Source organism: Larimichthys crocea, chromosome XVII (genome assembly GCF_000972845.2).
Source record: "Larimichthys crocea isolate SSNF chromosome XVII, L_crocea_2.0, whole genome shotgun sequence".
Classification (NCBI taxonomy): domain Eukaryota; kingdom Metazoa; phylum Chordata; class Actinopteri; family Sciaenidae; genus Larimichthys; species Larimichthys crocea.
The window spans coordinates 4,890,147-4,918,137 of record NC_040027.1 but is presented as its reverse complement, the minus strand read 5'-3'; the positions used below and the strand labels follow the sequence as shown (position 1 = coordinate 4,918,137).

Here is a 27,991-nt window from a genome sequence, read left to right as displayed (position 1 = left end):
CAGATGTATATTAACCTCTGACTGTGCTTAGTGTATAGTAAAGATGTAATTTCTTTTTTTCCCAGGTCAATCTAAACGTGTTAACTGCACATTTTACTTACTCGATATTATTATTTGACCATCTTTTTTAATTCCAATTGTTCATACCACTCACATAGGACAGCACAGGCATGTATTTATACAACTGACTGGCACAGACATGTGAAATAAGAAGAAAATATCGTAAAATGAGAAGGAAAACATGACGATCGTTGCTGTGTTTCGTATTTCCGAGGCCAGCGTGGGCTCCTGAACGCGGCAGAAGCAGTCGGCTCGGCTCTCCATTTCAGTCCGGTCCGCTGTGTTTGTCGCCTCGCCGTCCACTCTGACCTTTTCAGACCAGCTCTGAAGAAATGGGAAAGCCTTGATACAACCCCCGGCATCGGCGATAGACACCGCTCTTCACCCTTCAGTAGGACCTGAAAGATTTTTTTCATACGTCCGCCTGATCGTCTCCGTGCCGAAAAGAAAAAAACGGTGAGTGGCTCATCCCGCAGGGAGAAGCGAGTCCGGGGCCGGCGTCGGCTCGTGGTGTGTGTCCGCGGCTGCGCTACGGCCTTTCGGCTCTCCCGGAACTCGAGTGCCGTGGTTCGCGTTTGGCTTCCGAGGCCGCAGTAATAGTTTGCTCGCTAAACCGCGTTTTAAACACGCAAGCCCGGGCAACATTTGTGTTTCTCGGCAAGGCAGTTTGGTAGCGAAGGTTTCCTGTGAGTAACAAACGTGAGTTTATCACAAAAAGCCGAGGTCCGGCTAACGGAGTAGCTAGCGAGGTGCTAACCGGCTATCGTTAGCCGGGTTTGGTGTGTTATAATTAATCTGTGTGCTTGACAACAAACCAACACATAATGTCGTCTGAGCCTGTCGGGGTCTGTGTTACATGTTGGCGATATTTCCTGGGAGTGGTGGTTTGTTCTACAGGCCTGACAACAGCGCAGTCAGGAGACAGGCTTAGGTTAGCGGCGAAGCTAACAGCAGCTCTGTAACTCCACAGAAAACCTCTGACCAGCTTAACGTCGCTGCTAACCTGTCACTGAACAGCCATATGGTCCCCCCATCTGCTCTACTGGAACTTTCTACCACATCACACTGTCTTCTTCGCCTGCTGGAGTTTCCCAGCTATGGAGGAATTGTTGACTCTAAGGCTTCATGTCTTCATAATCATAGACGTTCACAAAGGTCCCAAAATCCAAGGTGATTCCCTAAATGTTCATTTAGTCTGACCAGAAACCACGAGAGGTTTACCCTGCAGGGACGTGACGCACTGAAGGAGCACCTTTAGATGTTCACCTGACACATTTCAATGATTGAATCATCACGTTTGTCATCGGTTTGTTGCCAAACCTCAACGCGTATTTAATATCTACAACTGCTTATCCCCGGCCTGCTTATCAGGCGGATTAATGACAATTGTTTGAGTCAAACACGACCCAGTTTTTATCACGCGGATTGTCTGTTTTCCTCAATCTGATATCACAAAGCAAAACATTTAAAGACGTCACTTTGGGTCTGTTATCTTACACTACAAAATCCAGTTGGCTCATTGATATAGTAATAATAATGCTAATAATTGCAACCCTGTCACAGACTTGAGTTATGGAGACCTGGAGAAGATGTGAGCAGGGTTTTTTTTTTTTTTTAAGGTTAGGAATACACTTGAATTCAAAAACTTGAATGATTTTCAAAATAACCCGGCGTCTCGTCGACACAGTCATGTCTCACGGACTCCACAAATCTTTGATATTTGGAACAAAGCGACCCCATTGTCTCCTGGAGTCCTCTGTTCATCCTGTAACTGTGGAGGTTCACAAGCAGACACAAAGATTCTGATCAAAACATACAAAGTTCACATGAACTTCAAATAATTTCTGTGTGTAAAGGAAGTCTGTGAACTTGGTTTTGCATTAAATAGTAACAGTTTAGATGTCTTTGATCTTAAGTTTAGGTCCCTTAAATTTAACAATGCACTGTGTGAGTGATCAACATTAAAATTCACTCTTTCTGCTGATGGTTGCATTAATTCAGTCGAGGAGAGCAGCTGACTCCATCTTAGAGACCCCTCGCCTCATGCCACCTGACTTTAAAATGACTTCCACACGGTGAGTTGTGCAGATGTTTAATATGTGAATAAAGCATTCGTATTTGGTGTCACAGCTGCCATGAGATGACTTATCAGGATCTCTTAACAGCAGCCTGATTCAGCCTCACACTGAGGACTTAAACATGAGTTTTAATATCAACACAGTTCACCGCTGTGAAACGGTGACCCATCACAAACCGCTGTATAAAATCAATTTTCTCTCAGTCTGGATTGTGTCTCAGCTGCTGCCGATGTCCAAGGTTGTGTGTGTGTGTGTGTGTGTGTGTGTGTGTGTGTGTGTGTGAGAGAGAAACCTGACAGCCATTGTTCTGCTGAGGAAAAGAAATGCGTGTTTCGACCTCAATCTGGTCTTAGAAAGTGGACACAGGACACCGTGAAGGGTTAAAGGGGGTGAAAGCTGAACCCTGTGACTAGCTGAGGCTGGACGCCGGGTCAGCTACCTACAGCCCTGCTGTTGTCTCCTGGGCCTCGGGAGGGTGGAGGAGGAGGAGGAGTGGGGGGACGGGGACGGGGTAGGAGGTCAGGACGCACTCTGGCAAGTTGTGATGAGATTAATCCGTTGATAAGAGGATCTGTCCCGCGCAGCCTGTTTCTATCCAGACAGACCGGGTGGCTTCAAATTAGGCCCTAATCAACTTACCCCGGACCCAACCGACTCCCAGCATGCCGTGCTACCAGAACAGAGCTGCTGCCCCGTCGCTGTGTTCCAGATATCACGAGAAAACGTCACCATCACCAGCGACTGTTTCAATATCGATGGATCATTTGAGTCAGAAAATCTGAAACTTTTGATGGTTCCAGGTTCTCGTATGAAGATGTTCTGCTCGAATTCAATCTTTGGGTATAAAAAAACTGAAATCTACATTTAATAATGTCGCCTCGAGCTTAAAGATATTCTGATTACGTTTGAAGGGTGAACTGCTGCGCCAGGCCGCTTGTATCTGGATAACCATATATAATAAGTAATCCGCGCTCTGGTCAGCATTGTGATTGGATCTTCTCGATAGATAAATTAGGTGGAGGTTAACATGTCTGAGGTCAGCGTAGGTCTCCACAATTCATCAAATACAGACTTCCGACAATTAAATGAACATGAGCGAATGAGATGTTGATGCTGCTCCGCTCAGAGAAAGCTAATCAAGTGTCAACCTCACTGGTGGTGATCGATCCGGCTTTGGGGGACTGTCGTGTCCCTGAGCGCGCGTCCTCTATCTTGTTGCTTGTATTGTGTATATTTGGGAGATTAAAGAAGTCTGATATAAACAAACATTTGATCATAAAACCTGACCGTTGTTTTGAATGAGCATCTTTCAGTCTGGGCTTTGTCGGTGAGGATCATCAGTCTCGTCTGGACTCTGACCTTGTTTTTTTCAGCTCCCAGAATCCTCCACGTGAAGAGTTTATGCAACTTTGGACACAAGAATCAAAGTTTCTGAAAGTCAACAACAATCCCTCACCTTGTTGTTAACCAACAGGCTCCCGGTGTCAGAATATTCTGGTCTGTGGTGGATCAGAGACTTTCAAATTTTTGTGTTTTGTTCAAATGAACCATCGTTGGACTTCATTTATCTAGGTGACCTGCCAAACCACTTTCCCCCACCCAAAAACATCTTTACATTGATTTATTTTATTTAAATGTCTCCAGCTGAGGTTTGAAGCCTACAGGTTGAATAGATGAGTCAGAGTTGTAGGGTTCGATGTTCTGCGGGTTTCAGATCTGCTGCTCACTTTCACTAAAAGCTCTTTCCACTCGTTTCCACTGTCTGATGTCAGCGCAGCGGCAGCTTTTCATATCGAGGAGCTTCACATTTGCGTATTGACAGATTATGGGTCCGCTGTGGAAGTTCTGTGGAAGCTTTCTGTCAGGCAGAAAGCGGGGGCGTAGAACTTATGAGGTTTCAATTAGCTGCTGCCATGTTTGAAGGAAAAACCACATCAGTAATTCACATGAAGCTTGTTTGCCTGTGACGACGGCATGGAGTTAGCTTGTCAGATCCTGAACTTCCTCACACACACACACACACGCACACACACACACGCGCGCACACGCACACACACGCAGCAGTTGAGTTTGTTTTACTGCCGTCAGTCTGTTTGTTGCAGGACTGTTTCCTTCTGTTGAGCACGCCGCCCTTTGAACTGAATAATTAGGTTTTTACAGACTAATTAGGACTCATGTGAGGAGCATAAATTGTACCTGGAAAGCTTTGGCAGTTGGTTTGTCATCAAGGAAAGCTCCACTTCCTTTTACAAATGAGATCATGTTGGAGTCACACAACGGGTGCAGGGATCAATATCAAACCCTTTGTTTTATGTGTTTAACCACTGAGATTGTACGCTCGTTCATGAACCCTGCCCTGACACATTCTCTGTGTGCTTGGAGTGGAACAGTGGAAATGATCACAACAAATATGAATCAATTCCAGATTCTCCTGCAGGAATGATATGATGCGCTTGGCGTTAGCTGAAGGGGAAACTGTCATTGCACTGCTGCAGGTCAGAGCACCACCCGGGGGATCGAAGCGGTGATAGGTCAATGGTGAGACGTAGCGATGGGAAACCAAGAACCAGTTCCAGACCTTCTGATCCAATGAGATGGTGCGCATCCGAGCACAAGAATTAGTTTTAGCGATGCTGACACGTCAGGAGGAATAAACGGTACAAAACATGGTTTCATTCAACGCAGAAAGAGAATGCAGTGCTGATGGATGTCTGTAAAATAAATGATCATTTCAAGTGCGATGGAAACAACAGCCGAGACGCTGCAAAACACTTCAGACTGCCAAAGAAGCAAACAAAATGCTACAAACATTAGATTTGAGCCAGTCCACCTGTCTCCCTTCTCCTTACCTTGCTTGTTTCGGTGAGATCATGACTTGACATGACACAGATCAGAACCAGGCCTAGCCTAGCTTCACTTTTCCCCGATAAAAAGAAAATTGTTTGGGAATCAGACCCATCCTTAAGCATTCGATTTGGTTGACTTTAAGATTCTCTAAGAGGTTTACTACAGAAGATTTACTGTTGGTAGGTTGGCCACGTTCAGTCAGTCACTCTTGTAAACGGCTGTGTCAGAGGCCGAAGAGACGATCTGAGAGAGATTGTGGGTCAAAGAGTCGAAGCAGGATGCTTTTTCTGCGTAGGTTAAGGTTGAATTATGGGTATTTAATTATGGGCTTAATGTGGATTTTACTGGGCTGGAACCGGATCTGTGCAGTACAAACAAGCTGCAGTCATTCAGCAATTATCTGCAGCCCTGTGTATATACAAGCTATTGTCATCCAGGAATTATCCAGCTCTTTTATATAAACAACTGTTTGCTGGAGTCATCCTCTGCATCGACGAGTACCAGCTACAGTTTGTAGTCTGTATAAACCGCGATGAACACATCCATTTAAATTCCGTCTCCGTCACTTCCTCCCATTGTTTTGTCTGCAGGTGAAGAGACTACATGTCCCAGAAACCCCTGTGAGAGCAAGTTACTTCCTCCTTGTCGGCGTTTCCTCTCTCCTTCCGTCCGGTTGGTTGGATGAGTCCCAAACAGCGACAGGACTTTGAGCAGTGATTGGGCGCTGAGCCAGACCGGGTAGCCAACGGGAAGCCAGGTGAGAGGTCAGGTGACACAAATGAGACTGTCAGAGCAGGAATACAGTGTGTCCAATCAGAATTTTGCATTTCAAATAGAGTTTATGTATCAGAGTGTTCAGGACATTTATGAACCACATATGAACTTCTTATTTTCTGTTAAGCTCAGTGTGTGTGTTGTGTGTCGTCCCTTCAGGCTAGCCATCATGGCGGACGTGGACCCAGACACCCTGCTGGAGTGGCTGCAGATGGGTCAGGGCGATGAGCGCGACATGCAGCTCATCGCTCTGGAGCAGCTCTGCATGCTGCTGCTCATGTCGGACAACGTCGACCGCTGCTTCGAGACGTGAGTTTATCGTCTTTTTAAAAAAAAAAAATTTTATCCCACACCTATACGATCAGGGATCTCTGACCCTCTTGTCTCGTTCCAGTTGTCCTCCTCGGACGTTCCTCCCAGCACTCTGTAAGATCTTCCTGGACGAGAGTGCCCCTGATAACGTGCTGGAGGTCACAGCCAGAGCCATTACCTACTACCTGGACGTGTCCGCCGAGTGCACCCGGAGGATCGTGGGAGTGGACGGGGCCATCAAGGCGCTGTGCAACCGGCTGGTGGTGGTGGAGCTGAACAACAGGACCAGCAGAGACCTCGCCGAGCAGTGTGTCAAGGTACAAGGACGGGATGAGGCCGTGTATGTAGTCATGATGACATCAGAATAATCCAGCCCCGCTCACAATCAGAAAAAATTATGTTATTGGCTTAAATTTTTGAAAAAATGAAATGACATATCCTTTAAACAGCCTAACAAAAGAACATTTCACATACAGAAGTTACAGATGTCTCATTTCTAAAAGTATGGAGAGAGAAGATGAATGATTTTGACCTCCTCTCTCCTCCTGTAACATCAGCTGCTGCTGCCTGATGATGATGATGATTGTTATTGTTATTGTTATTATTATTATTATTATTATTATTATTATTATTATTATTAACACCATCAGTATTACTTTCTTGTCCTTCATCATTCCTCCTCTCCTCTTCATCTTGTTCATCAACCACATCAGTTTTTTATTTTGGGTTTTTCTAAAGAAGCTTCAGACACTGTGATATGACATTTAGTGATAGCTTGGCTATGTCCTAATTAGAATGAATGTAACCGCTGTGAAACAATCAGAAAGTTTTATTTCTCTGATTAATAACAGCTTTATTGAGTGCTGGTGCTCGCTCTCTGTTATGGCTGGCTGGCTGGCTCCCTTCCTCCCTCTACCTGGACAGTCTCTGCTTCAGAGACATTTCAGGCTGTCTGTGGAGGTTTGACCAAGTGTCTGATTGGCGGCTGGAGCGTGAGGAAAGAGCTTGTTTTATCTTGGGATGACATATTCTTACCGTTAGGAATGTTTTTGACGATGTATCGTAAATGATGATTCCTAGTCCTGATATCTCCGACCAATGAGATGCTAAAGTCAGCTGGACAGTGAGGTCATGTCAGATCATGTGGTGATGTGGTTATTGACACTGCGGTATATCAACCTTCACATTTTTTTTAACCTTTATTGTGGAGAGAGAGAGACTTGCAGCAAATGGTCACAGGTCAGATTCAAACCCTGGGTCAGTTTTAGCAGAGTTCAACAAAGCCAGACTCATTTGACGCTGGTTCCAAGTTTTAGGTTCCGTTCATCAGCTGATGAACGTCGACTCACTCCGACAGACTACCACAGTCTGACTCGCAGTGTCAGTCTGGCAGGATTTCTCCCTGAGAGGATTAAATATAACTCAGGAAGTCCAGTTTGAGTGACAGAGTTTAAATGTTTATTAGATGCAAAACTCTTGACAGAGGCGCATAATCCTCTATGACACATCATCTCCTCATTCAGCAGCTCAATTATAGAAACGGTAATTTTAGCCTAGCTGAAAGTTTCCCTTCATGCAGCACCTCTTTGCTCTGAGTCAGACGGTCAACTTGCTGACTTCAGTGTTTTTATCAAGTCGAGTCACGATGATAACAACAAATCAGAGATCAGCGTGCTCCTGTGTTTGTGTTTGTTTTGTTTTTTTTAGCAGAGCTGCGAGCATGTGCCACTAGGTGTTTATTAATACACACCGCGGGTCAGTTGTGTTCTTTATTCAGGCCTCGGTTTGTGTCTCATGTCTTAGCGTTGATGTACTCTGTAGATAGGGGCAGAAAGACGCCGTTTGTCCATCACTTCATCTATTTTTATGCCGTCGGGTGCTGTTCCCGTGTTGTTTCAGACACTGAATATCTTCTTTGTGTCGTTGTGGAGGATTTCTCGTTAATTCAGGGAACTGTGACACAGTCAGGATCGTTTTTTTTATTTTTTTTTATTTCAAGTTCAGCTGACTCAGGTTTGACGTGGGGCTCAGATGGTGGAGGCAGGTCGTCCTGCTTAATACCCGTGTGTTTGTCATCCAGGTGCTGGAGCTGATCTGTACCCGGGAGTCCGGTGCCGTGTTTGAGGCCGGCGGTCTGAACTGTGTGCTCAGTTTCATCAGAGACAGCGGTCACCTGGTCCACAAAGACACTCTGCACTCAGCCATGGCCGTGGTGTCCCGACTCTGCAGCAAGATGGAGCCTCAGGACTCGTCTCTGGAGACCTGCGTCGAGTCTCTGTCCAGCCTGCTCAAACATGAAGACCACCAGGTAACAAAGGAGTCCATGGTTTGTTTCTCAGCAGCTTGTTCCTCAGTCGATCTAAACCACTTCCTGCCCTCCAGGTGTCAGATGGTGCTCTGCGCTGCTTCGCCTCACTGGCCGACAGGTTCACTCGCCGCGGCGTAGACCCTGCCCCTTTAGCCAAGCACGGCCTGACGGAGGAGCTGCTGTCCCGCATGGCGGCCGCCGGCGGCACAGTGTCAGGCCCTGCTTCTTCCTGCAAGCCTGGCCGGACCTCGACTGGCGCCGCCCCCTCAGCCCCGGACTCCAAGCTGAGCAACCAGGTGTCGACCATCGTCAGCCTGCTGTCCACGCTGTGCAGGGGCTCACCGCTTGTTACACATGTAGGTGGACACACACCCTGACGCACACCATTAACATTTTCTTGAGATTTTCCTGACACGTCTGACATTTTCTCCTCCCTTCCTCTCCCTGTCTCTAGGACCTGTTGCGCTCGGCGCTGCCCGACTCGATGGAGTCCGCTCTGGGAGGAGACGAGCGCTGCGTGCTGGACACCATGCGGCTGGTGGACCTCCTGCTGGTGCTTCTGTTCGAGGGGCGCAAGGCGCTGCCCAAATCCACTGCGGGGTCGACGGGTCGGATCCCCGGCCTGCGACGCCTCGACAGTTCAGGGGAGAGATCGCACCGACAGCTCATCGACTGTATCCGCAGCAAAGACACAGACGCTCTGATAGACGCCATTGACACCGGAGGTAACGACACGCTCGTCCCTCAATATTCAAACTTCAGTCTTGACCGTTACAGACTACAGCTGTCACCTTGTCCTGAAGGCTGTTCGTGTTTTCAGTAACCTTCCTACTCTCTGTTGCAGCTTTTGAGGTGAACTTCATGGACGACGTCGGGCAGACGCTGCTCAACTGGGCTTCAGCTTTTGGCACACAGGAAATGGTACGCAGAGAAACGTTTATTAGCCGCTTGAATCTGAGGGGTGACGATGCAATATTTCAACTTTTAGACGACTCTGTGAAATTTGGCTGATGGAGTTGAAACGATGGCTAACATAGCTACGCTAAGCTTTTCTAAATATTTGTACCATCTCGTGTCGACTCTCATTTCCCGTCTGGGATTCTAGTTTGACCAACCACATGCTCGATGTTTTCCTAGGTGGAGTTTCTATGTGAGAGGGGGGCGGATGTCAACCGAGGTCAGAGGTCATCCTCACTACACTACGCTGCCTGTTTCGGTCGCCCACAAGTAGCCAAGGTAATGCGCGCGGATGTCTGTCAGAGTTTATGACTAGAGTCATTTTCTTTTCCAAACATTTAAGTGTGTGTGTGTGTGTGTGTGTGTGTGTGTGTGTGTGTGTGTGTGTGTGTGTGTGTGTGTGTGTGTGTGTGTGTGTAGACTCTGCTGCGCCACGGAGCTAACCCTGACCTGAGAGATGAGGACGGGAAAACTCCTCTGGACAAGGCCAGGGAGAGAGGACACAGTGAGGTGGTGGCTATACTGCAGTCCCCCGGTGAGTAAAGTCATAATGCTGCTGTTCACTCACTGCTAAACAACCGACCGCTTTTAAGATCCAAATACTCTGAGAGAAATGTTTTCATATCTCGTGAAATAAACTGCAGGGACCCCCCTTCGAGTACTAAAGTCCAAACTATCCCTTTAAGAAATTGCTGCACATGCAGCGGGTGTCCTTCACACCTCATCACTGTGAAAACAGCGGAAAATATTATCTGACATGACAGATTAAAAAAAAAAAAAAAAACTGCTTCTGCTACGAGAGGGGAAGTAGGTGGAGCTGCTCATAGCAAACCTGTGTGTGTGTGTTGCAGGAGACTGGATGTGTCCAGTAAACAAGGGCGACGACAAGAAGAAGAAAGATGTGAACAAGGAGGAGGAGGAGGGCAGCGAGCCCAAAGGAGACCCAGAAATGGCTCCGATCTACCTGAGGAGACTGCTGCCTGTTTTTGCACAAACCTTTCAGCAAACCATGCTGCCTTCTATTAGGTAACCAGACGCAGACAAATCAAAGCCCTTTTTTTTTTTTATAGAGTCAACACACTCTTTCTTAAATTAGAGCCGGTGAAAGGTGAACCGCTGTCTGCCATTGGATAAATCGTCAGCGGACCTGTAAATCAAAAAAGAAGTAGTTCCCAGTGAAAGAAATCAAATGTTTTAAGTGCAACTCCTAACATGGTGTGTGTGTGTGTGTGTGTGTGGGTGTGTGGGTGTGTGTGTGTGTGTGTGTGTGGGTGCGTGGGTGTGTGTGTGGGTGTGTGTTTAGGAAAGCCAGTCTCGCTTTGATCAGGAAGATGATTCACTACAGCAGTGAAGTCCTGCTGAAGGAGGTGTGTGACAGTGAGACAGGACACAACCTCCCAACTGTGCTGGTGGAGATCACTGCTACTGTCCTCGACCAGGAGGTACGTGGTTATGTTCTGCTCTCTGATTACATGACTTTCAAACCATATAAACATCTGTCCCCAACTCGAGGTCCTCTCCCTGGACATCTTTCAGTGTCTTCACAGTCTTCCTCAGCTGTTGAAGTTTGCTCCTTATGTGACCTAAATAATAAAATCTCGAGATTTTTTTCATGAAGTTACTTTTTATGGAGGTCAATATTAAATGTCAGGCTCAGTCTGTCCCGTAGATTTTATTTCTACGATCAGGGAGTGACAAACTGCACTCATGGCTACAAAAGTGATGTGAAACAGTGGAATGTTTGTGTGTGTTAGGACGACGACGACGGCCACCTCCTGGCTCTGCAGATCATCAGAGATCTGGTGGATAAAGGCGGAGACGTGTTCCTCGACCAGCTAGCTCGACTGGGAGTCATCAACAAGGTGTCCACTTTGGCTGGACCGGCATCCGACGACGAGAATGAGGACGAAGCCAAACCCGAGAAGGTAAAGTGTGAGAGGCTTCAGATTTAAAGGAGAATTTTGGTTTATTGTACGTACTTATTTTGTAGTTTTATCCATCTGTTCTGTGTGTGATGTCCTGCACTGAAGCAGTATCCTCCTTTTTAAACTTGTCGCCTCAATCACTTGATATAACAAGTTAGATTTTTTGTGAATTAAAAACAGTAATTCCAACTGTAAACTTTTAGTTCAGGCATGTTCAGATATCTGAGAATAGTTTCATGTTTACTTTGATGGTCATTGTGTTTGCCCAAAAAGGAATAAAAACATTATCATTTTATACTCAGAGCTAAATGTTTGTATCCCTGTACCATTGATCCTTGTTTGCAGGAGGAAGAGGTGCAGGAGGATGCGAGGGAGATCCAGCAGGGGAAGCCGTATCACTGGAAGGACTGGTCCATCATCAGAGGGAGGGACTGTCTCTACATTTGGTCGGATGCTGCTGCACTCGAGCTCTCCAATGGCTCCAATGGCTGGTTCAGGTTCATCCTGGACGGGAAGCTGGCCACCATGTACTCCAGCGGGAGTCCAGAGGGAGGGTCGGACAGCTCCGGTACGAATCTTATTTTTTTCCTATTATTCTTATTTATCTCTATTTTATTGTGTTGCTCTGACTGATCTCCTCCTGCCTCTCCCTTTTCCTCTGCCCCTCCCCCCTCTCGTGCAGAGTCTCGCAGTGAGTTCTTGGAGAAGCTTCAGCGTGCGAGGAGTCAGGTGAAACCAGTAACAGCCAGTCAGCCCATCCTGTCCAGTGTGGGTCCCACTAAGCTGACAGTGGGCAACTGGTCTCTGACCTGCCTGAAGGACGGTGAGATAGCTATCCACAACTCAGACGGACAGCAGGCCACCATCCTGAAGGAAGACCTGCCGGGCTTCGTGTTTGAGTCCAACAGAGGAACCAAACACTCCTTCACCGCCGAGACCTCACTGGGTGTGTCTCAACATTTGCCAGCAGCTCCACGTCTCTTCCTACAGCACATCAACATAAACTCAAAAAACTATGGAAAGTTTAAAATCTTGTAGTTTATGTCCTCACTGAACATACAGTTAAACACAGGAGCAAAGTCATTGCAACACAGGACTAGATCTACAGATACAGGCTGTTTTGTTTTTATCCACAGGATTGTTTTAAGAACTACAGTCCAGGAGATCCAGATAGTTTTTGTGACACCCAGCCACTCATTGGTAGAATCCATTTGAAGTTGTTCATCAGTAGACAGATGGCTTGTTGAATGTGATAGAGACAGCTGATGACACTACTCAGCTCAAATAAATATTAAAAAGGAGTGGCTCTAGGATGGGAGGAACACCTTGAGGAACCCCACAGGGTTTTTAGACTCTTAGACAAAGACACATTTTGAAAGCCAGTTTCAAACAGCCCTGCAATTTCTTTACAGATATTGGACATAAACTCAGATCGTGTCGCTAATCTAGGTTTATGTTGTTATTAACTTCGTCTTGTACTTGTGTGCGCAGGCTCAGAGTTTGTGACTGGCTGGACGGGGAAGCGAGGCAGAAAGCTGAAGTCAAAGCTGGAGAAGACGAAGCAGAAGGTGAAGAGCATGGCGAGGGAGCTGTACGACGACCACTTCAAAGCTGTGGAGAGCATGCCCAGAGGAGTAGTGGTCACCCTTAGGAACATCTCCACACAGCTGGAGTCTGCCTGGGAGCTGCACACCAACCGACAGGTACACAAATACACAAAAAACGCTCTACTGCTTTATCTGGAAGTGAATCCAGGATTCCAGAAGTCATGCTGAAGGCCTTTTTAATTTGGCGTGTTGTACGGCTGTTGTGTGTTTTAACAGTGTATTGAAGGAGAGAACACGTGGAGGGACCTAATGAAAACCGCTCTGGAGAACCTCATCGTAGTCTTGAAGGACGAAAACACAATTTCTCCGTATGAGATGTGCAGCAGTGGCCTGGTCCAGGCTCTGTTCACCGTCCTCAACAATGTGAGTTTTTAAAATCTTTGATCAAATCTGCAGAATATCACATACAAACATGACGGTGTCATTTTTTTTTAAAGCTGTACAAAGTCACTGAGTTCTTCTGTGTGTGTGTGCGCAGAGTGTGGAACCGGACCTGAAACATGATTGTAAGCCTTTAATGGAGAGGATCAATGTCTTTAAGGCGGCTTTCAGCGAGAATGAAGACGACGAAAGGTAACGGCGACAAACACGAGCTGACATCCCGACTTTAAAGGATCCGCACGCCCACACAGGCGTTGCATTACTCTGATCAGACGTCCTGTCCACATCAGAGCTGAAAACACAAGCAGGGTTTGAACTATGAACAAACACTTCTTTGTTTTCTTCTCCATCTTTTAGGACGGTCATTCTAATGCTCCATTCTAGCAAGTTTTGGGTTGATACTGATTTTGTGCAAACTTTAACCATTTTTGACCTCATGGATAAAAATCTCACATTAAAACACCAAGACTTTGAGAAACACCGTTAAGGGTTTGAAGATTTCTGTCTTCTTTAAGTTTTTCAGCGATTGGATGTTGAGCACTTGTCTTGTGTACATTGCTCATAAAAACCCACACTGTGAATCTCCTTTGAACCTCAGCCCCTAGCTTGTGGTTGGACGGTTTCACGAGACTCTGATTATCCCTGAGGTCACAACAGGTCATTTTATACATTGAGCTCAGTGAATTGGCTCCTACGGGGACTAAAGTCATCACACGTGAATCCACAAGAGTATCAGCTTTCCAGTTTGTCCCAATTTCTAACATTCAGTCCTGTTTATGGACCCATTCTCATTCAGGGATTTTGAGGTCAATGGGCCCCTTTTTGAAAATGGCTATACCGGTTTGCCATTGCTACAGTTTAGCCAATCTTTGGAGCGATGTTCAGCCCCCCTACCTGAGAAGCTAGCATGATGTGGTTGGTATCAGTGCATGTTTTAAAACGCAGCCAGCTGAACTGTTTGTTTGTGTTTGCAGCCGACCAGCTGTTGCCTTAATCCGTAAACTGATAGCTGTCCTGGAGTCAATAGAACGTCTACCTCTGCACCTGTACGACACTCCAGGTTCCTCATACAACCTGCAGGTGAGTTGCGGCGTGTTCTGGATCCAGCTCTGTTTTTGTCCGATGTACGCGCTCCCTCGGGGGCAGAATATAACGCAGGCTGTGTTTGCACTGATCAGATCTTGACAAGAAGATTGCGGTTCCGTCTGGAGCGGGCGCCCGGCGAGACGGCTCTCATCGATCGGACGGGCCGCATGTTGAAGATGGAACCACTCGCAACTGTGGAGTCTCTGGAGCAGTACCTGCTGAAGATGGTGAGAACAGAGCCTCGATTCTAGTTCCTGAGGACTGCAACCAAAAAGCTGTCTATCTAAATCAAGTTTTAACCTCCTCTTCCCTCTCTTCGCCTTCTAGGTGGCGAAGCAGTGGTACGACTTTGAGCGTTCATCCTTCGTCTTTGTGAGGAAGCTGAGGGAGGGACAGACCTTCACCTTCAGACACCAACACGACTTTGACGAGAATGGAATCATCTACTGGGTCGGAACCAACGCCAAGTAAGTTAAAAGTCAAACTGTATTATCCATTATTTCTTACTATATATTCAAGGCAAATATTCATTTGATTTTCAAATGCAGAGTTCGGTGCACTGTATCAAAAGTTCTGCCTTTTATCTGTGGTAGTTTTGGACCCTCACGCCTCATTTCTGCTCCATTCAGGACGGCCTATGAGTGGGTAAATCCCGCCGCTTATGGCCTGGTGGTGGTGACTTCATCCGAGGGGCGGAACCTCCCCTACGGGCGGTTGGAGGACATCCTGAGCCGGGATAGCTCCGCCCTCAACTGCCACACCAACGACGACAAGAACGCCTGGTTCGCCGTCGACCTCGGCCTCTGGGTCATTCCCTCAGCTTACACCCTGAGGCACGCCAGGTAATAAAACAAACACACCTCTTCAAACGAGTCAAGTACTAAATGAAATCTAACACATGTTTTCGCTCCACCTCCACCTGCAGGGGTTATGGCCGCTCTGCGTTGAGGAACTGGGTTTTTCAGGTGTCGAAGGACGGTCAGAACTGGACAACTCTCTACACCCACGTAGACGACTGCAGCCTCAACGAACCGGGGTACGTCATGTGCCGACACTGATCAGTGAATCAACTGTAGTGAATGCAGCCCAGAGCTGATTTCATGACAGAAGCTGATGTCTTCAACTCTCTCTGTGTCACAGGTCGACTGCCACGTGGCCTCTGGACCCGTCCAAAGAGGAGAAGCAGGGGTGGAGACACATCCGCATCAAACAGATGGGGAAGAATGCCAGCGGTCAGACTCACTACCTGTCGCTGTCCGGACTCGAGCTGTACGGCACCGTCACCGCCGTCTGTGAGGACCAGCTCGGTAAGACGACTCTTCTGTTTTTAATCTTTCTGTTAAAATACAGAGTCTGTTTTTAAATGATTTAAATCTTTGATACAAACCTTCCTCCCATCAGGTAAAGCTGTGAAGGAGGCGGAGGCGAACCTTCGCCGCCAGCGGCGCCTGTTTCGCTCCCAGGTGATGAAGTACATCGTCCCTGGAGCGAGAGTGGTCCGCGGCATCGACTGGAAGTGGCGCGACCAGGATGGCAACCCGGCCGGAGAGGGCACCGTCACCGGAGAGGCTCACAACGGTAAGACGAGTCCAGACAGAAAAGTGACAAACACAAACTGACCATCGTTCCTTTCACAGTTTCAGAGGAGCACGGACTCAGAAACCAACTGTTTAAAGTGATGTCATGTCATGTTTAACACCTTTTCTTGTCTTTAGGTTTTCATTCAAAACGTCCGGCTCATCTGTGGGCAGATATTTGTGTCAACAAGTTCTGAAAGTGGAAATTTAAATTTCTATTTTCCTGATTAGAAATCCAGAAGTTCACATGTTGCTACATTCATTCGATTTAACGCCTAGATATACAAAGACACGAGGTGAAAGATCTAATCAGCGCTGGTTTTTCACTCTGTTTTGCGCCCGGCTGGTTCAAATATCGTGTTTCATAACCGGCGTCTCTCCATGAAACAGGATGTCAAGTCAAACTCACGATGGAATATTTCTGCATTGACTCCTTTTCCTCCTTGAACTTTTCTACACGTGACGTTTAACACGGCCATGGAAAGACATCATCGCATCAGTCTGCGATGTCGCGATGGTGCTAATTAATAACAATGACTGTAACGTCCCCCGGCATGCCGTGACGCCTCGGTTCATCACTGCTCCGTCGTCCAGCTGACGCAACAAACTCTCCAAAGGTTTCTTTTACACCTGGCGGCTGCCCTCCAGGTGCAGTTTAACTCCCACGATTTACGAAAACAGCGTCAAGAGAGTACAAGAGGTACACAGACTGATGCTGTGTCTACACAGTATAGTGAAAGATGAGTTCAGGTGCAGTACTGTATGTAGGTCACATGGCTGCAGCTGAAAATTGTAAAAAAAGACATTTAAGGACAGATGATGCTGGCTGTTGTCGTTCCTCTTCCACTTTGTCATGTTTACACTGTCTGAGCTCTCTGTGCTGTGACTTGTTAACTTCACCGATGCAGAGTGAAATTTGGCAGAAACATTCGGATGCGCTCGTCTCTCTGTCCAGACATTGCGAGGCGTCGGTTGCCTGACACACTTGATTGGTCCATTCAGCGTGGCAGAAACGAGCGTGATTGTGAAAGTAGTGAGCGTAGTCTGTCATGTCACGAGTGTTTACGACAAACCGGACACATTAGTCGTGTTTCCATTAGCGCATTTTGATGCATTTTGAAGTTTGGCATCAGAAAAGTTAGATGGAGACAACCGAATTTTCAAATTCTGAATAAGTCACATGACTGAGTTGTTCCCTCATGACGCCACATAGATCTGACATAACCCTCGTCACTTTAGTACATGAAACATGCACAAATGTCTGACTGGAGAGTTGGCGTCACCTTGTGCTTCACAAGGTGACGCCGTTCATTCACATTTTCTTCTGCGTCACATCTGGATGCAAACACGATTAATGCCTCTAAAACTGAAATATTGAAATATTGAGCAGTCTGATCCTGACATCAACACGTACAGCCCCCCCCCCCCCCCATCAAAGCTCCACCTCACGTTCTGATTTGTGCTCTTGCAGGAAGTAACAAACCCCTTCCTCCTCCTCCTGCTCCTCCTCCTTCCTCCCTGCCTCTTGCTCCTCTCGGTGTTTCTGTGTTTTGAACTCAGATCTGACGTTGTGTCCGTGAGCTGAGCGCACGGAGACGCCAGCAGCAGCAGCTCTGATGATTATCATTTAAAAAATCATAAAGCAGGATTATTGTTGTTTAATTTCTTTCTTTGTGGCTTTGACGCTTTGCATTTTGCCAGAAATATTTTCTACTTTTGCTTTGATTGTCATTTTCTGTAACTGTGTTCATATTTTTCTCTCTCATCGCTCCACCTGGACCAAAAACCTTTTTAAAAACACGTCGATAGTCAACGCATCGTTCTTTAAAGCATCGATTCTCCAAGATAACTGGAGTCTGTGATGCTTTGAAGATGTTTATTATAATTTAATAAGTTAAGTAATATAAGCTCTTTCTAACAAACCAGTTCATGTGTTCATCTGTAAATTTGGAGATGAGCAGATGAACTTGAAATACTGAATTCATGTAAGTTCACGTCAGACGGAGTTGAAGGCTGAGCTCCTACAAACCTCTGAGCTGCAAAGCGTGTTGGATTCAGTTGCATTCATTCAAATTCACTGTCAGAACTAAATGAAACTTCTTCATGTCACTATTTTGTAGCGTAAATTGAGTCTGACTCAGAAGCCGGATTTAGAAGCTGGTAAATGAAATAAACAAAGCCAGAACACACACACACAGGTAGAGTTTCAGAGACATTTCAGGCTGACTGTGGAGGTTTGATAAGTCTGATCGTGTAATTAGCAGCTGCAGTGATTTTTCCAAAAGTTGTATCTGGCTCAACGTCACCGTTGAAGGTCGGTGGGTTTTAGTTTTTTGCCAGGCAGCCAGCACCGCCACAGTCTAAACAGACAACCCCTTCTTCTGTCCTTGGAGGGTCGAACATCACACAAAATGTAGTTAATTTAAATATTGCCTTTTTAAAAATGTGGTTAAACTTGTCTTTCTAAAATAAAATTCTTAGTATGTAACAATAGTTTTGGGTAAATGTTAAAACAATTATCAATATTTAAAAAAAAAAAAGTCAATCACAAACAGAAGTCAGCCTGTATTTCTGCAGCACTCGATGCAATTTATTTATGACTTATCAAAGATTTATACCTGGCTACCTTTTTTATATATTTATTATTACAATGAGACAAATTTGGAACCAGGTTTGTGGTTTGGCTGCGATGTTAAAGGAACACAAAGTGTCCTGTGGTGATCTGGTCCAGTGTGGAGCTGCTCTGACTGTAAGCTGCTTCTCTGCTGTCTGTCTGTCTGTCTGTCTGTCTGTCTGTCTGTCTGTCTGTCTGTCTGTCTGTCTGTCTCTCTCTCTCTCTCTCTCTCTCTCTCTCTCTCTCTACCACTCTTTCTTTCTCTCTCTGTCCGTCTCTCTCTCTTTCTCTCTCTCTGCCGGGTCTCTGACATCCATCCGTCCGTCTCCCTCCTATCTCTCTGTCCATCCAGGCTGGATTGATGTAACCTGGGATGCTGGCGGCTCTAACTCTTACCGTATGGGCGCTGAAGGGAAGTTTGACCTCAAGCTTGCTCCAGGGTACGACCCTGAGTCGGCTGCCACAGCGCCGTCACCCAAACCTGTCTCATCCACTGTTTCAGGCCCCGCCTCCTCCATGGTGGGACCCTCTGTGACGCCGGTGGCCAGCGGCGGCGGCGGCCCCACCACCACCACTTCCTCCTCGTCCTCCTCCACCTCATCCTCCTCGCAGCAGCAGTCGTGGAGCAGCCTGGTGAAAAATAACTGTCCCGACAAGGGCGGGGCCACGTCGCTCGGCGGGGCCAGCTCGTCCAGCAGGAAGGGCAGCAGCAGCTCTGTCTGCAGCGTCGCCTCTTCCTCTGACATCAGCCTGAGCTCCTCCGTGGGGCTGCCAGCCGCGGGGGGTCTGCGGCTGGAAAGGAGGGCCGAGGGGCTGCTGCTCGACCAGGGCTCCGGGGTGGGAGGAGTAATGGGGGGCGGGGTCGGCTCTGATGGACAGCAGCAGGAGCCAATTGTCGTGCTGTCCTCTGCTGCTGAGGGCGGCTCTGGCTCGGCGTCCAGCTCCGGTACGCTCACCGCCGACACACCTGCCCCTGGCGACGATGCCAGAAACAAGGACTCATCTACAGCAGCCACCGACCCGGCAACGGCAATCTCCATGGGGCTGGTGAGCGTGAGCTCCCCCGACGTCAGCTCGGTGTCAGAGTCATCCAGCAAGGACACGCCTTCCCAGCGGCCGATGTGTTCGGCGGCTAACGCCCGGCTGTCTGTGAGCTCCCTGCTGGCCGCTGGCGCTCCCATGAGCTCGAGCGCCAGTGTGCCCAACCTGTCGTCACGGGAGGCCAGCCTCATGGAGTCCTTCGTCCGACGCGCGCCCAACATGTCACGCACCAACGCCACCAACAACATGAACCTTAGCCGCAGCAGCAGCGACAACAACACCAACACGCTGGGCAGGAACGTCATGAGTACTGCCAGTGAGTACTGCAATATTACTATACTAATACTATACAGTGAGTGCTGCAACAGGAATACAGTGAAAGAGTTTTAGTCGTTAGTTTGAATGAAAGCTTTGAAGGACAGAACATAAGCTCATCAGTGAGCACAGCAGTGTTGTTAAATGTAGTCTGGACTAACGAGTCAGCTCTTACTAACTTTAACAACACTGAAGAACACAAAACAGGAAGCAGGTGCAGAGTGCCGGGGCAGCTAGCACAGTACACAGTACCTCCCGAGGTGGTTTTCTTGCCGGGTGTGGCTCCCGACATCAGAAGAAAAAGCAGCAAATATATTGTGTATAAAATCTGATCCAGTTTCACCAAAATAACTGAATAAAGTTGAAACTGTAGCAGTCCTCACAATCACTCATAGACTGTATCAAACAGGAAGCACTCCGCTCCGGCAGCGTCAGAAGAGAGAAAGCGTTTGATTGGATGTAAAATTAGTACACGCCCCCAAGTGCAGGATGACATCATCAACAAGTTTTTATGATTTTTCAGGAAATGACAAACTCTGAAATACCATAAAGAATACTTGAAAATACTGAAAACATGACTTTGTGTCAGTGTTGGTGCAGATACTGGAGGACAGAGAGGACACAAACACTTAAAACACGGTTGTACTCCTGAGTCTTTGTTTGTTAATTTTCTGACTGCAGGTAGTTTGAAATCTTTTTACCTATTACTTCATTCATCCATAAAGTCAACCGGTCAACTTAACAGCAACATATTGGACGTATATAAAAAGTGACTTTCACTCCTTTTCATCATCTCACTCTAGTTTAAAGACTAGTCGACTAGGGTGTCATTTAAAGGTCTATAATAGAAAAGATTCACCAGCACAGTTCTAATAGTAACATGTTGTAGCTGCATGTCTCAGGTTTAAGTCCCTGGGCCGTCAGATAGTGGTGAGACACACAGACTGTAGGTTCAGGACCCTGGACGTGATCCTGCTGCATCAGGGCCAGAATCCACTGCAGTGCTGAGACCTGAGATAGACTCAGACCTGAGACCAGATGCAGGGAAGCTGCTCCAGCGTGCATCCTGCTGGGTGAACAGCATGAGCATCCTCCAGCCAATCAGCGGCTGTTTCTGGTCAGCTGACTGGAGCTTAACGAGCTTGACCTGCCGCTTTGTCTCTCTTTTGGTTTGTGACAAACTAACCGCCCTTTGTTTGTGTTTGTTTGTTTGTTTGTTTGTTTGCAGCTTCTCCTCTCATGGGCGCTCAGAGCTTTCCTAACCTCACCACCACTGGCACCACCTCCACCGTTACCATGTCAACCTCCATAGTAACCAGCAGCAATAACGTAGCCACAGCCACCACAGGTCTGTCGGTGGGCCAGTTGCTAAGCAACACCCTGACGACCAGCCTGACATCCACGTCCAGCGAGAGCGACACAGGCCAGGAGGCCGAGTTCTCGCTCTATGGTTGGTGACCCCACACACACACACACACACACACAGCCTGCTTCGACTAACTTGCTTCCTAACGTTTCTCACCTCAGGGAGCAGAACAGCAAATTAAAATATCAAATTATTTCTGTCCCTGAAAGATTTTCTGCAGGTGAACGTACACGTCACTAAACCAGAGTGAGATGAAAATGTTTAATGCAATATAATATTCACGCACACAGGATGTACATTTGATGTATTCATAGCGACTTTCTTAGAAAATTCCATAGAAAAGGAAAAAGAACTGAAGTTCAGCAAGCAGACATGAAAATGATCAACAATCATGGCCTCCTGTGTATCCACACAGAAGAGTCTCCTTAAATAAAATGAATACAAATACACTAAAAGAAAATAAACACTCGTTTTCTAAGTGTTTGTAGCATCTCATCATATTGGTAATCCAGATGAATGAAGTACAGAGCCCGTCAGTTCAATCTGTTGCTCTTTACGTGGAGAAAATGAAATGATAAATTAAGTTTATTTATGGACTTGATTTAGAGTTTGTGGCAGTGCACTCAGCCAAGAAGTGTTTTTAATTTTATAGCCACCAATAAAAACATATGAAATTAAGCTCTCAGCACATTTGTCTTATTTTGAAATGACGAATGGGCATGGGTTGTTTTTGATTATTCATCAGAATGATTTCTCTGCGAGTGTGTGTTCCGTTCCTAATGTGACAATTTAATAATTTTCATCACTGATCATTTCTTCAGTTCATCTTGTAAACTACAAAATGTCAAGAATATGAACAAATGCCCTGCTTGTGCTGAGGTTTCATTTAAATCAGTTGTGGTTTCACTTTTTTTTTTCTTTTATGAAAAAAGTTTTAACAATTATTCAGACAATTCATCAGTGACTTCAAAAATGAATTTACTTCAGGTAACTTTGGCTTTGCACTGTCAAATCTTTGATTTGCAGAGTTGGATGTGAAAATCTGTTTCCGTCTTCAGTGTTTGAACACAGATTAGTTTTCCTGGTCAGCCATCCGGTGCCAAAAACAATCTGTGGAGCTGGATTTTAATATTTTGCTTCACAACTTCATGTTTCCTATCTGTCTTTTTAAACCTTGTGTAGACTTCCTGGACAGCTGTCGTGCCAACACACTATTGGCTGAGCTGGACGACGAGGAGGACCTGCCGGAGCCGGACGACGACGATGACGAGAATGAAGACGACAATCAGGAGGACCAGGAGTACGAGGAGGTCCTGGTAATAGACTTTTTAATTTTTATTTTATTTTATTTGATGGTTAAATAATTTAGCAGCGTGAGTAATGAGTAACAGGAAGTGATGTCAGAAGGTGTAACAAACATGTGTCTGCTGCTGTCTGGCAGGAGGAGGAGGAGTACGAGACCAAAGGGGGTCGCAGGAGGACGTGGGACGACGACTTCGTCCTGAAGAGACAGTTCTCTGCTCTGGTTCCCGCCTTCGACCCTCGGCCAGGAAGAACAAACGTCCAGCAGACCACCGACCTGGAGATCCCCCCTCCAGGTACAACACATGAGACTGTGTCGACCTGAGCTCCACATAGTCTGTTACAGCTCTGAGATCTCAGTGTTTTAACCGTTTCTTTTTCTTCTGACAGGAACTCCTCGATCCGAGGTTCAGGAGGAGGTGGAGTGCGCTCCGTCTCCCCACCTCTCTCTCACCCTGAAGGTAAAACAACCACATCTGTTTACCTTCAGAAAACTGAAGACAGATTTTCTTTAACTGATAAACTTATATAACTAAATCTGTGTGTGTTTAGGTGGCAGGGTTGGGTACGACCCGGGAGGTGGAGCTCCCTCTGTCCAACTACAAGTCGACCATCTTCTACTACGTCCAGCGGCTGCTGCAGCTCTCCTGCAACGGAGCCGTGAAGACGGACAAACTGCGACGCATCTGGGAGCCCACCTACACGTAAGAGGAGGGACATGGACATGGTCTGAATTTGATCTGACATGACCGCCTCACAGAGGTCTGAGTTTTGATTCTGCTCTTGTGTCCTGCAGGATAATGTACAGAGAGCTGAAGGACTCTGACAAAGAGAAGGAGAGCGGGAAGATGGTGAGTCACACTTTAAATCTCTCTTCTCGTCTTTTATTTTTGTCGTCGTCCCACAATCCTGACCTCTGAATCGTACCCCTTCTCCAGGACGTGTGTGAACACAGCATCAGCATCGGCGGTCGCTCTGGTGGTCTGAGCCCGAGCTCCGTTTCGGCCAGTCAGAGCAGTGAGATCTTGGGCATGGCCAGAGAGGTGGCACAGGCGAAGGCAGGCTGCAGCCAGAACGCCTGCGGGGTGGAGGACGTGCTACAGCTGCTGCGTATTCTCTACATCATTGGAGGAGACGCCGCCTCCAACGCACGCACGCTGCAGGAGGGTACGAACACACACACACACACACACATACTTTTCACTTTGTCTTGTGTCAGTTTGGAATCAGTTCTGTCTGTCTGCTTGTGCAGATTTCGACGAGCTGCAGTTCAATGCGTCTCCAGAGGAGTTCACCAGTAAGAAGATCACAACCAAGATCTTGCAGCAGATCGAGGTCAGTGTTACTACACACTTCCTGCCCAGAGTGCAGCGGGTTTAAGAGTCCTGCTGCATGAAGGTGAAGCTTACAGTTAATAGATGATGGTGCGTGTGAAGGATGTTGATCTGAGTGTGTTTCTGCTTCCAGGAGCCTCTGGCTCTGGCCAGCGGAGCTCTTCCCGACTGGTGTGAACAACTCACCTCCAAGTGTCCTTTCCTCATCCCCTTTGAGACACGACAGCTCTACTTCACCTGTACAGCGTTTGGAGCCTCCAGGTGAGTCTGAAGTCCACTGACTGAACCTCCACTGACTCTCACTGTACAAACCGACGTGTGACAGGGACACGCTGAGAATATAGCACAATCTGTAAAATCCTTGGGTTGGAATCCCGATGAACTGTGGAAAGAGTTCAGAGATTCATTGAAAACCACTCTCTCTGTCCTTGACGTCCGACCTTGGACTCCGGTGTGTCCACAGGGCGATCGTGTGGCTCCAGAACCGGCGGGAGGCGACCATGGAGCGCTCTCGGCCCTCCACCACAGTGAGGCGGGACGACCCCGGAGAGTTCAGGGTGGGTCGTCTCAAACATGAGCGGGTCAAAGTGCCCAGAGGGGAAGCCATGATGGAGTGGGCCGAGTCTGTCATGCAGCTGCACGCCGACAGGAAGTCTGTGCTGGAGGTGAGAGAGGAGATGATGATGATGGTGATGGTGATGGTGATGATGATGATGGTAAATGCTCGTAAGCAGCAACTTTTTGCATAAAAACACTCGTGCTGACTGTGTATTTGGTGTTCAGGTGGAGTTTCAGGGTGAGGAGGGAACCGGTCTTGGTCCGACTCTGGAGTTTTACGCTCTGGTGGCTGCAGAGTTTCAGAGAACCTCACTGGGGATCTGGCTTTGTGACGACGACTTCCCTGACGACGAGTCCCGACAGGTGAAATGCTTTGTTGATGCGATGTTGCACCCTCATTTAGTCCATGCTGTCCACGTACTGTGATCTGAAAACCTTCACAATGACCCGAGCCACGTCCCATGTCTCTGCGTTTCAGGTGGATCTGGGTGGCGGTCTGAAGCCTCCCGGTTTCTACGTGCAGCGTTCCTGCGGTCTGTTCCCGGCTCCATTCCCTCAGGACAGTGAGGAGCTGGAGCGAATCACAAAGCTCTTCCACTTCCTGGGCGTCTTCTTGGCCAAGTGCATCCAGGACAACCGGCTGGTGGACCTGCCCGTCTCTCAGCCCTTCTTCAAGCTGCTCTGCATGGGAGACATCAAGTCCAACATGAGCAAGCTGCTGTACCAGTCTCGCAGCTCGCCGCAGGGTCACGACCCTGAGCGACCCCACCTGCAGCCTTTCCTGCTGCTGTCCGAGGTGCAGTCGGAGGCATCCACCGAGGAGAGCCAGGAGACGTACTCTGTGGGCAGCTTCGACGAAGACTCCAAGTCAGAGTTCATCATGGACCCCCCGAAACCCAAACCGCCCGCCTGGTACCACGGCATCCTCACCTGGGACGACTTCCAGCTCGTCAACCCTCACAGGTGAGAGGACGTGAATCCACATGTTGTGCGTCGTTTTTTAATTTCACATCATACACTCTCGATAAATGACAACATCTTTGTCTCCTGCTGCAGGGCGAGCTTCCTGAAGGAGGTGAAGGAGCTTGCAGTGAAGAGGAGGCAGATTCTGTCCAGTAAGAGTCTATCTGAAGATGAGAAGAACACCAGACTGCAGGACCTGATGCTGAGGAACCCACTGGGCTCCGGACCCCCCCTCAGCATCGAGGACCTTGGGTAAAACACACACACTTTACACACACACACTCCTCCTGATTTAGGTTTTTCTGCTTTTCTGACTGGAGAAATGGCGCCACCTACTGTTTATCTCATGAACCAGCTGATGATATCACATAAGGACAAGCAACATTTTTAATCTGATCCTTTGAGATCAAATATTTAAAATACAGATCAATTCTAATTATTGAAAACTGAAGACTAAAATGGAGTTGTCTCTTCTTGTCCTCCTCTCCTCCAGGTTGAACTTCCAGTTCTGTCCGTCCTCGAAGGTTCATGGTTTCTCAGCCGTAGATCTTAAACCAAACGGAGACGACGAGGTAAAAACAAACACACAGAACAAATCTACATCAATGTTTTTATTCTCTGAACGTGTCTTGACATGTTGGTGTGTGTGTGTGTGTGTGTGTGTGTGTGTGTGTGTCTAGATGGTGACTATGGAGAACGCAGAGGAGTACGTGGAGTTAATGTTTGACTTGTGTATGCACACCGGCATCCAGAAACAGATGGAGGCCTTCAGAGGTAACACACACACACACTATAACTATTAACTGAGGGGATCTTCACTTAACTTATCTTTTGTCAAACCTGTTATCAGTACGAACTCCTGTAGAATATCTGATGATGTCGTCATGGTGACGGCAAAAAAGTTTATCAAGAGAAGTGGTGTGTGTTTTTGAGAGCTTCATGAAAGATTGTCCTCCTTGTCTCCTCTTCTCGTCTTTCGTCTCCTCTTTTGTCTCCTCCTCTTGTCTTTCGTCTCCTCTCGTCTCCTCTCCTCTTTTGTCTCCTCCTTCTCCCCTCCTCCTCTTTCATCTCCTCCTCTCCTCTCTTCCTCTCTTCTTTTGTCTCTTTGCTCTCCTCTCGTCGTCTCCTCAGAGGGCTTTAATCGAGTCTTTCCGATGGAGAAGTTGAGCTCGTTCAGCCATAAGGAGGTTCAGATGATCCTCTGTGGCAACCAATCACCTTCCTGGACTGCTGATGACATCATCAACTACACGGAACCAAAGCTGGGTTACACCAGAGACAGGTGAGTACAGACAGACATACAGACATACAGACATACAGACATACAGACATACATACAGACATACAGACATACAGACAGACAGACAGACAGACAGACAGACCCTCCCTCCCTCCCTCCCTCCCTCCCTCCTGTGACCTGTCTGTCTCTCCTTCAGTCCTGGCTTCCTGCGCTTCGTCAGAGTTTTATGTGGGATGTCGTCAGACGAGCGGAAAGCGTTCCTTCAGTTCACCACCGGCTGCTCCACGCTGCCCCCCGGAGGCCTCGCCAACCTGCACCCCCGCCTCACCATTGTCAGAAAGGTAGACTGTCCTTCCTCGTGTGATCTCCAGTCTCCTGCTTCTCTCTAATGATCAATTCATTAAACTGAACATGCAGACTGATATCTTAGCTTCAGGAGGCTGATGGAGAAATGAAATCATTTATTTTTGATCTTGTGTAAATCTGACCGGCTGCTGCCTCCCCTCAGGTGGACGCCACAGACTCCAGTTACCCATCAGTCAACACGTGCGTTCACTACCTGAAGCTTCCCGAGTATTCCTCCGAGGACATCATGAGAGAGCGTCTGTTAGCCGCCACCATGGAGAAAGGCTTCCACCTCAACTGACCGCCACCACCACCGCCACACTGAGCATGCTCCTCGAGTCCGTCTCACCACCCGCCGCGTGATTGACAGATCAGCCAGCCAATCCAAACCAGCCGACTGACTGACCGACCGCCTGCTGGAGGACGAGGAGGAGGATCGACAACGTTGCAGAATAAAACAAAAGAAATGCGCCCAACTTCAACCTTCATCAACTTCATCACCCATCTGAGCTGCTGTGTGCGTGCGTGTGCGTGTGTGCGTGCGTGTGTGTGTGGACCTCCCTCCTCCTCCTCCTGCTGCTGTTTGTCCTCAGTTTAGTGCCTGGTTTGACTCGTAGCTTCTGTTTTCAGTTCCTCTTCTGTCAAACAATCATGCTTCTCCTCTTCCCCCCTGTTTTTTGTTTTTATTTTGTTTTATTGCTTTTTGTTTCCGTGTGTGTGCGACAGTTTTCCGGGTTGTTTCTGACCGGCTGTAGAGGTCAAAGGTCAGAGTGCATTTGTTGTTCTTTTACAATGAAGCTATAGAGACAAAAACACTGGTCGTGTGCGAGGCACATCTAAAGAGAAGAAAACAAATGTAAGAAGCTCTGCTCTCCTTGTATTTTCTTTGTATATTATAAACATTTATTTAACTCAAGTTGCAGTTTGAGGTAAACAGATATTTTCAAATGTGTATGCTCCAAAAAAATAATCATTAAAATGTTTGCAAAGTATGAAGTAAA

The 27,991-nt window shown here is 47.4% G+C and overlaps 1 protein-coding gene across 4 annotated transcripts; it reads left to right on the top strand.

Moving 5' to 3' along the window:
• The first annotated feature begins 279 nt into the window (after positions 1-279).
• On the top strand, positions 280-27,991 carry hectd1 (HECT domain containing 1). 4 transcript variants are annotated; one of them, XM_027289853.1, is made up of 44 exons: positions 282-516; positions 5,576-5,742; positions 5,919-6,068; positions 6,154-6,388; positions 8,152-8,379; positions 8,454-8,735; positions 8,834-9,104; positions 9,224-9,300; positions 9,517-9,615; positions 9,757-9,871; positions 10,188-10,362; positions 10,640-10,778; positions 11,091-11,261; positions 11,607-11,829; positions 11,944-12,279; positions 12,753-12,964; positions 13,085-13,231; positions 13,347-13,441; positions 14,224-14,329; positions 14,428-14,562; positions 14,663-14,802; positions 14,965-15,177; positions 15,261-15,371; positions 15,476-15,642; positions 15,737-15,913; positions 19,029-19,883; positions 21,111-21,332; positions 22,431-22,564; positions 22,690-22,846; positions 22,941-23,011; positions 23,103-23,254; positions 23,347-23,401; positions 23,489-23,717; positions 23,803-23,885; positions 24,018-24,145; positions 24,348-24,549; positions 24,668-24,805; positions 24,921-25,405; positions 25,499-25,657; positions 25,899-25,977; positions 26,086-26,179; positions 26,537-26,687; positions 26,842-26,986; positions 27,154-27,991. In XM_027289853.1, the coding sequence occupies exons 3-44, from the start codon at positions 5,929-5,931 to the stop codon at positions 27,289-27,291; spliced, it is 7,671 nt and encodes a 2,556-aa protein (XP_027145654.1). In that variant the 5' UTR covers positions 282-516; positions 5,576-5,742; positions 5,919-5,928; the 3' UTR covers positions 27,292-27,991. The 4 variants fall into 4 exon arrangements, with proteins under 4 accessions (XP_027145655.1, XP_027145654.1, XP_027145653.1 ...); XM_027289852.1 differs by having other exon boundaries at positions 18,879-19,883; XM_010754973.3 differs by having other exon boundaries at positions 283-516; positions 11,944-12,207; positions 18,879-19,883.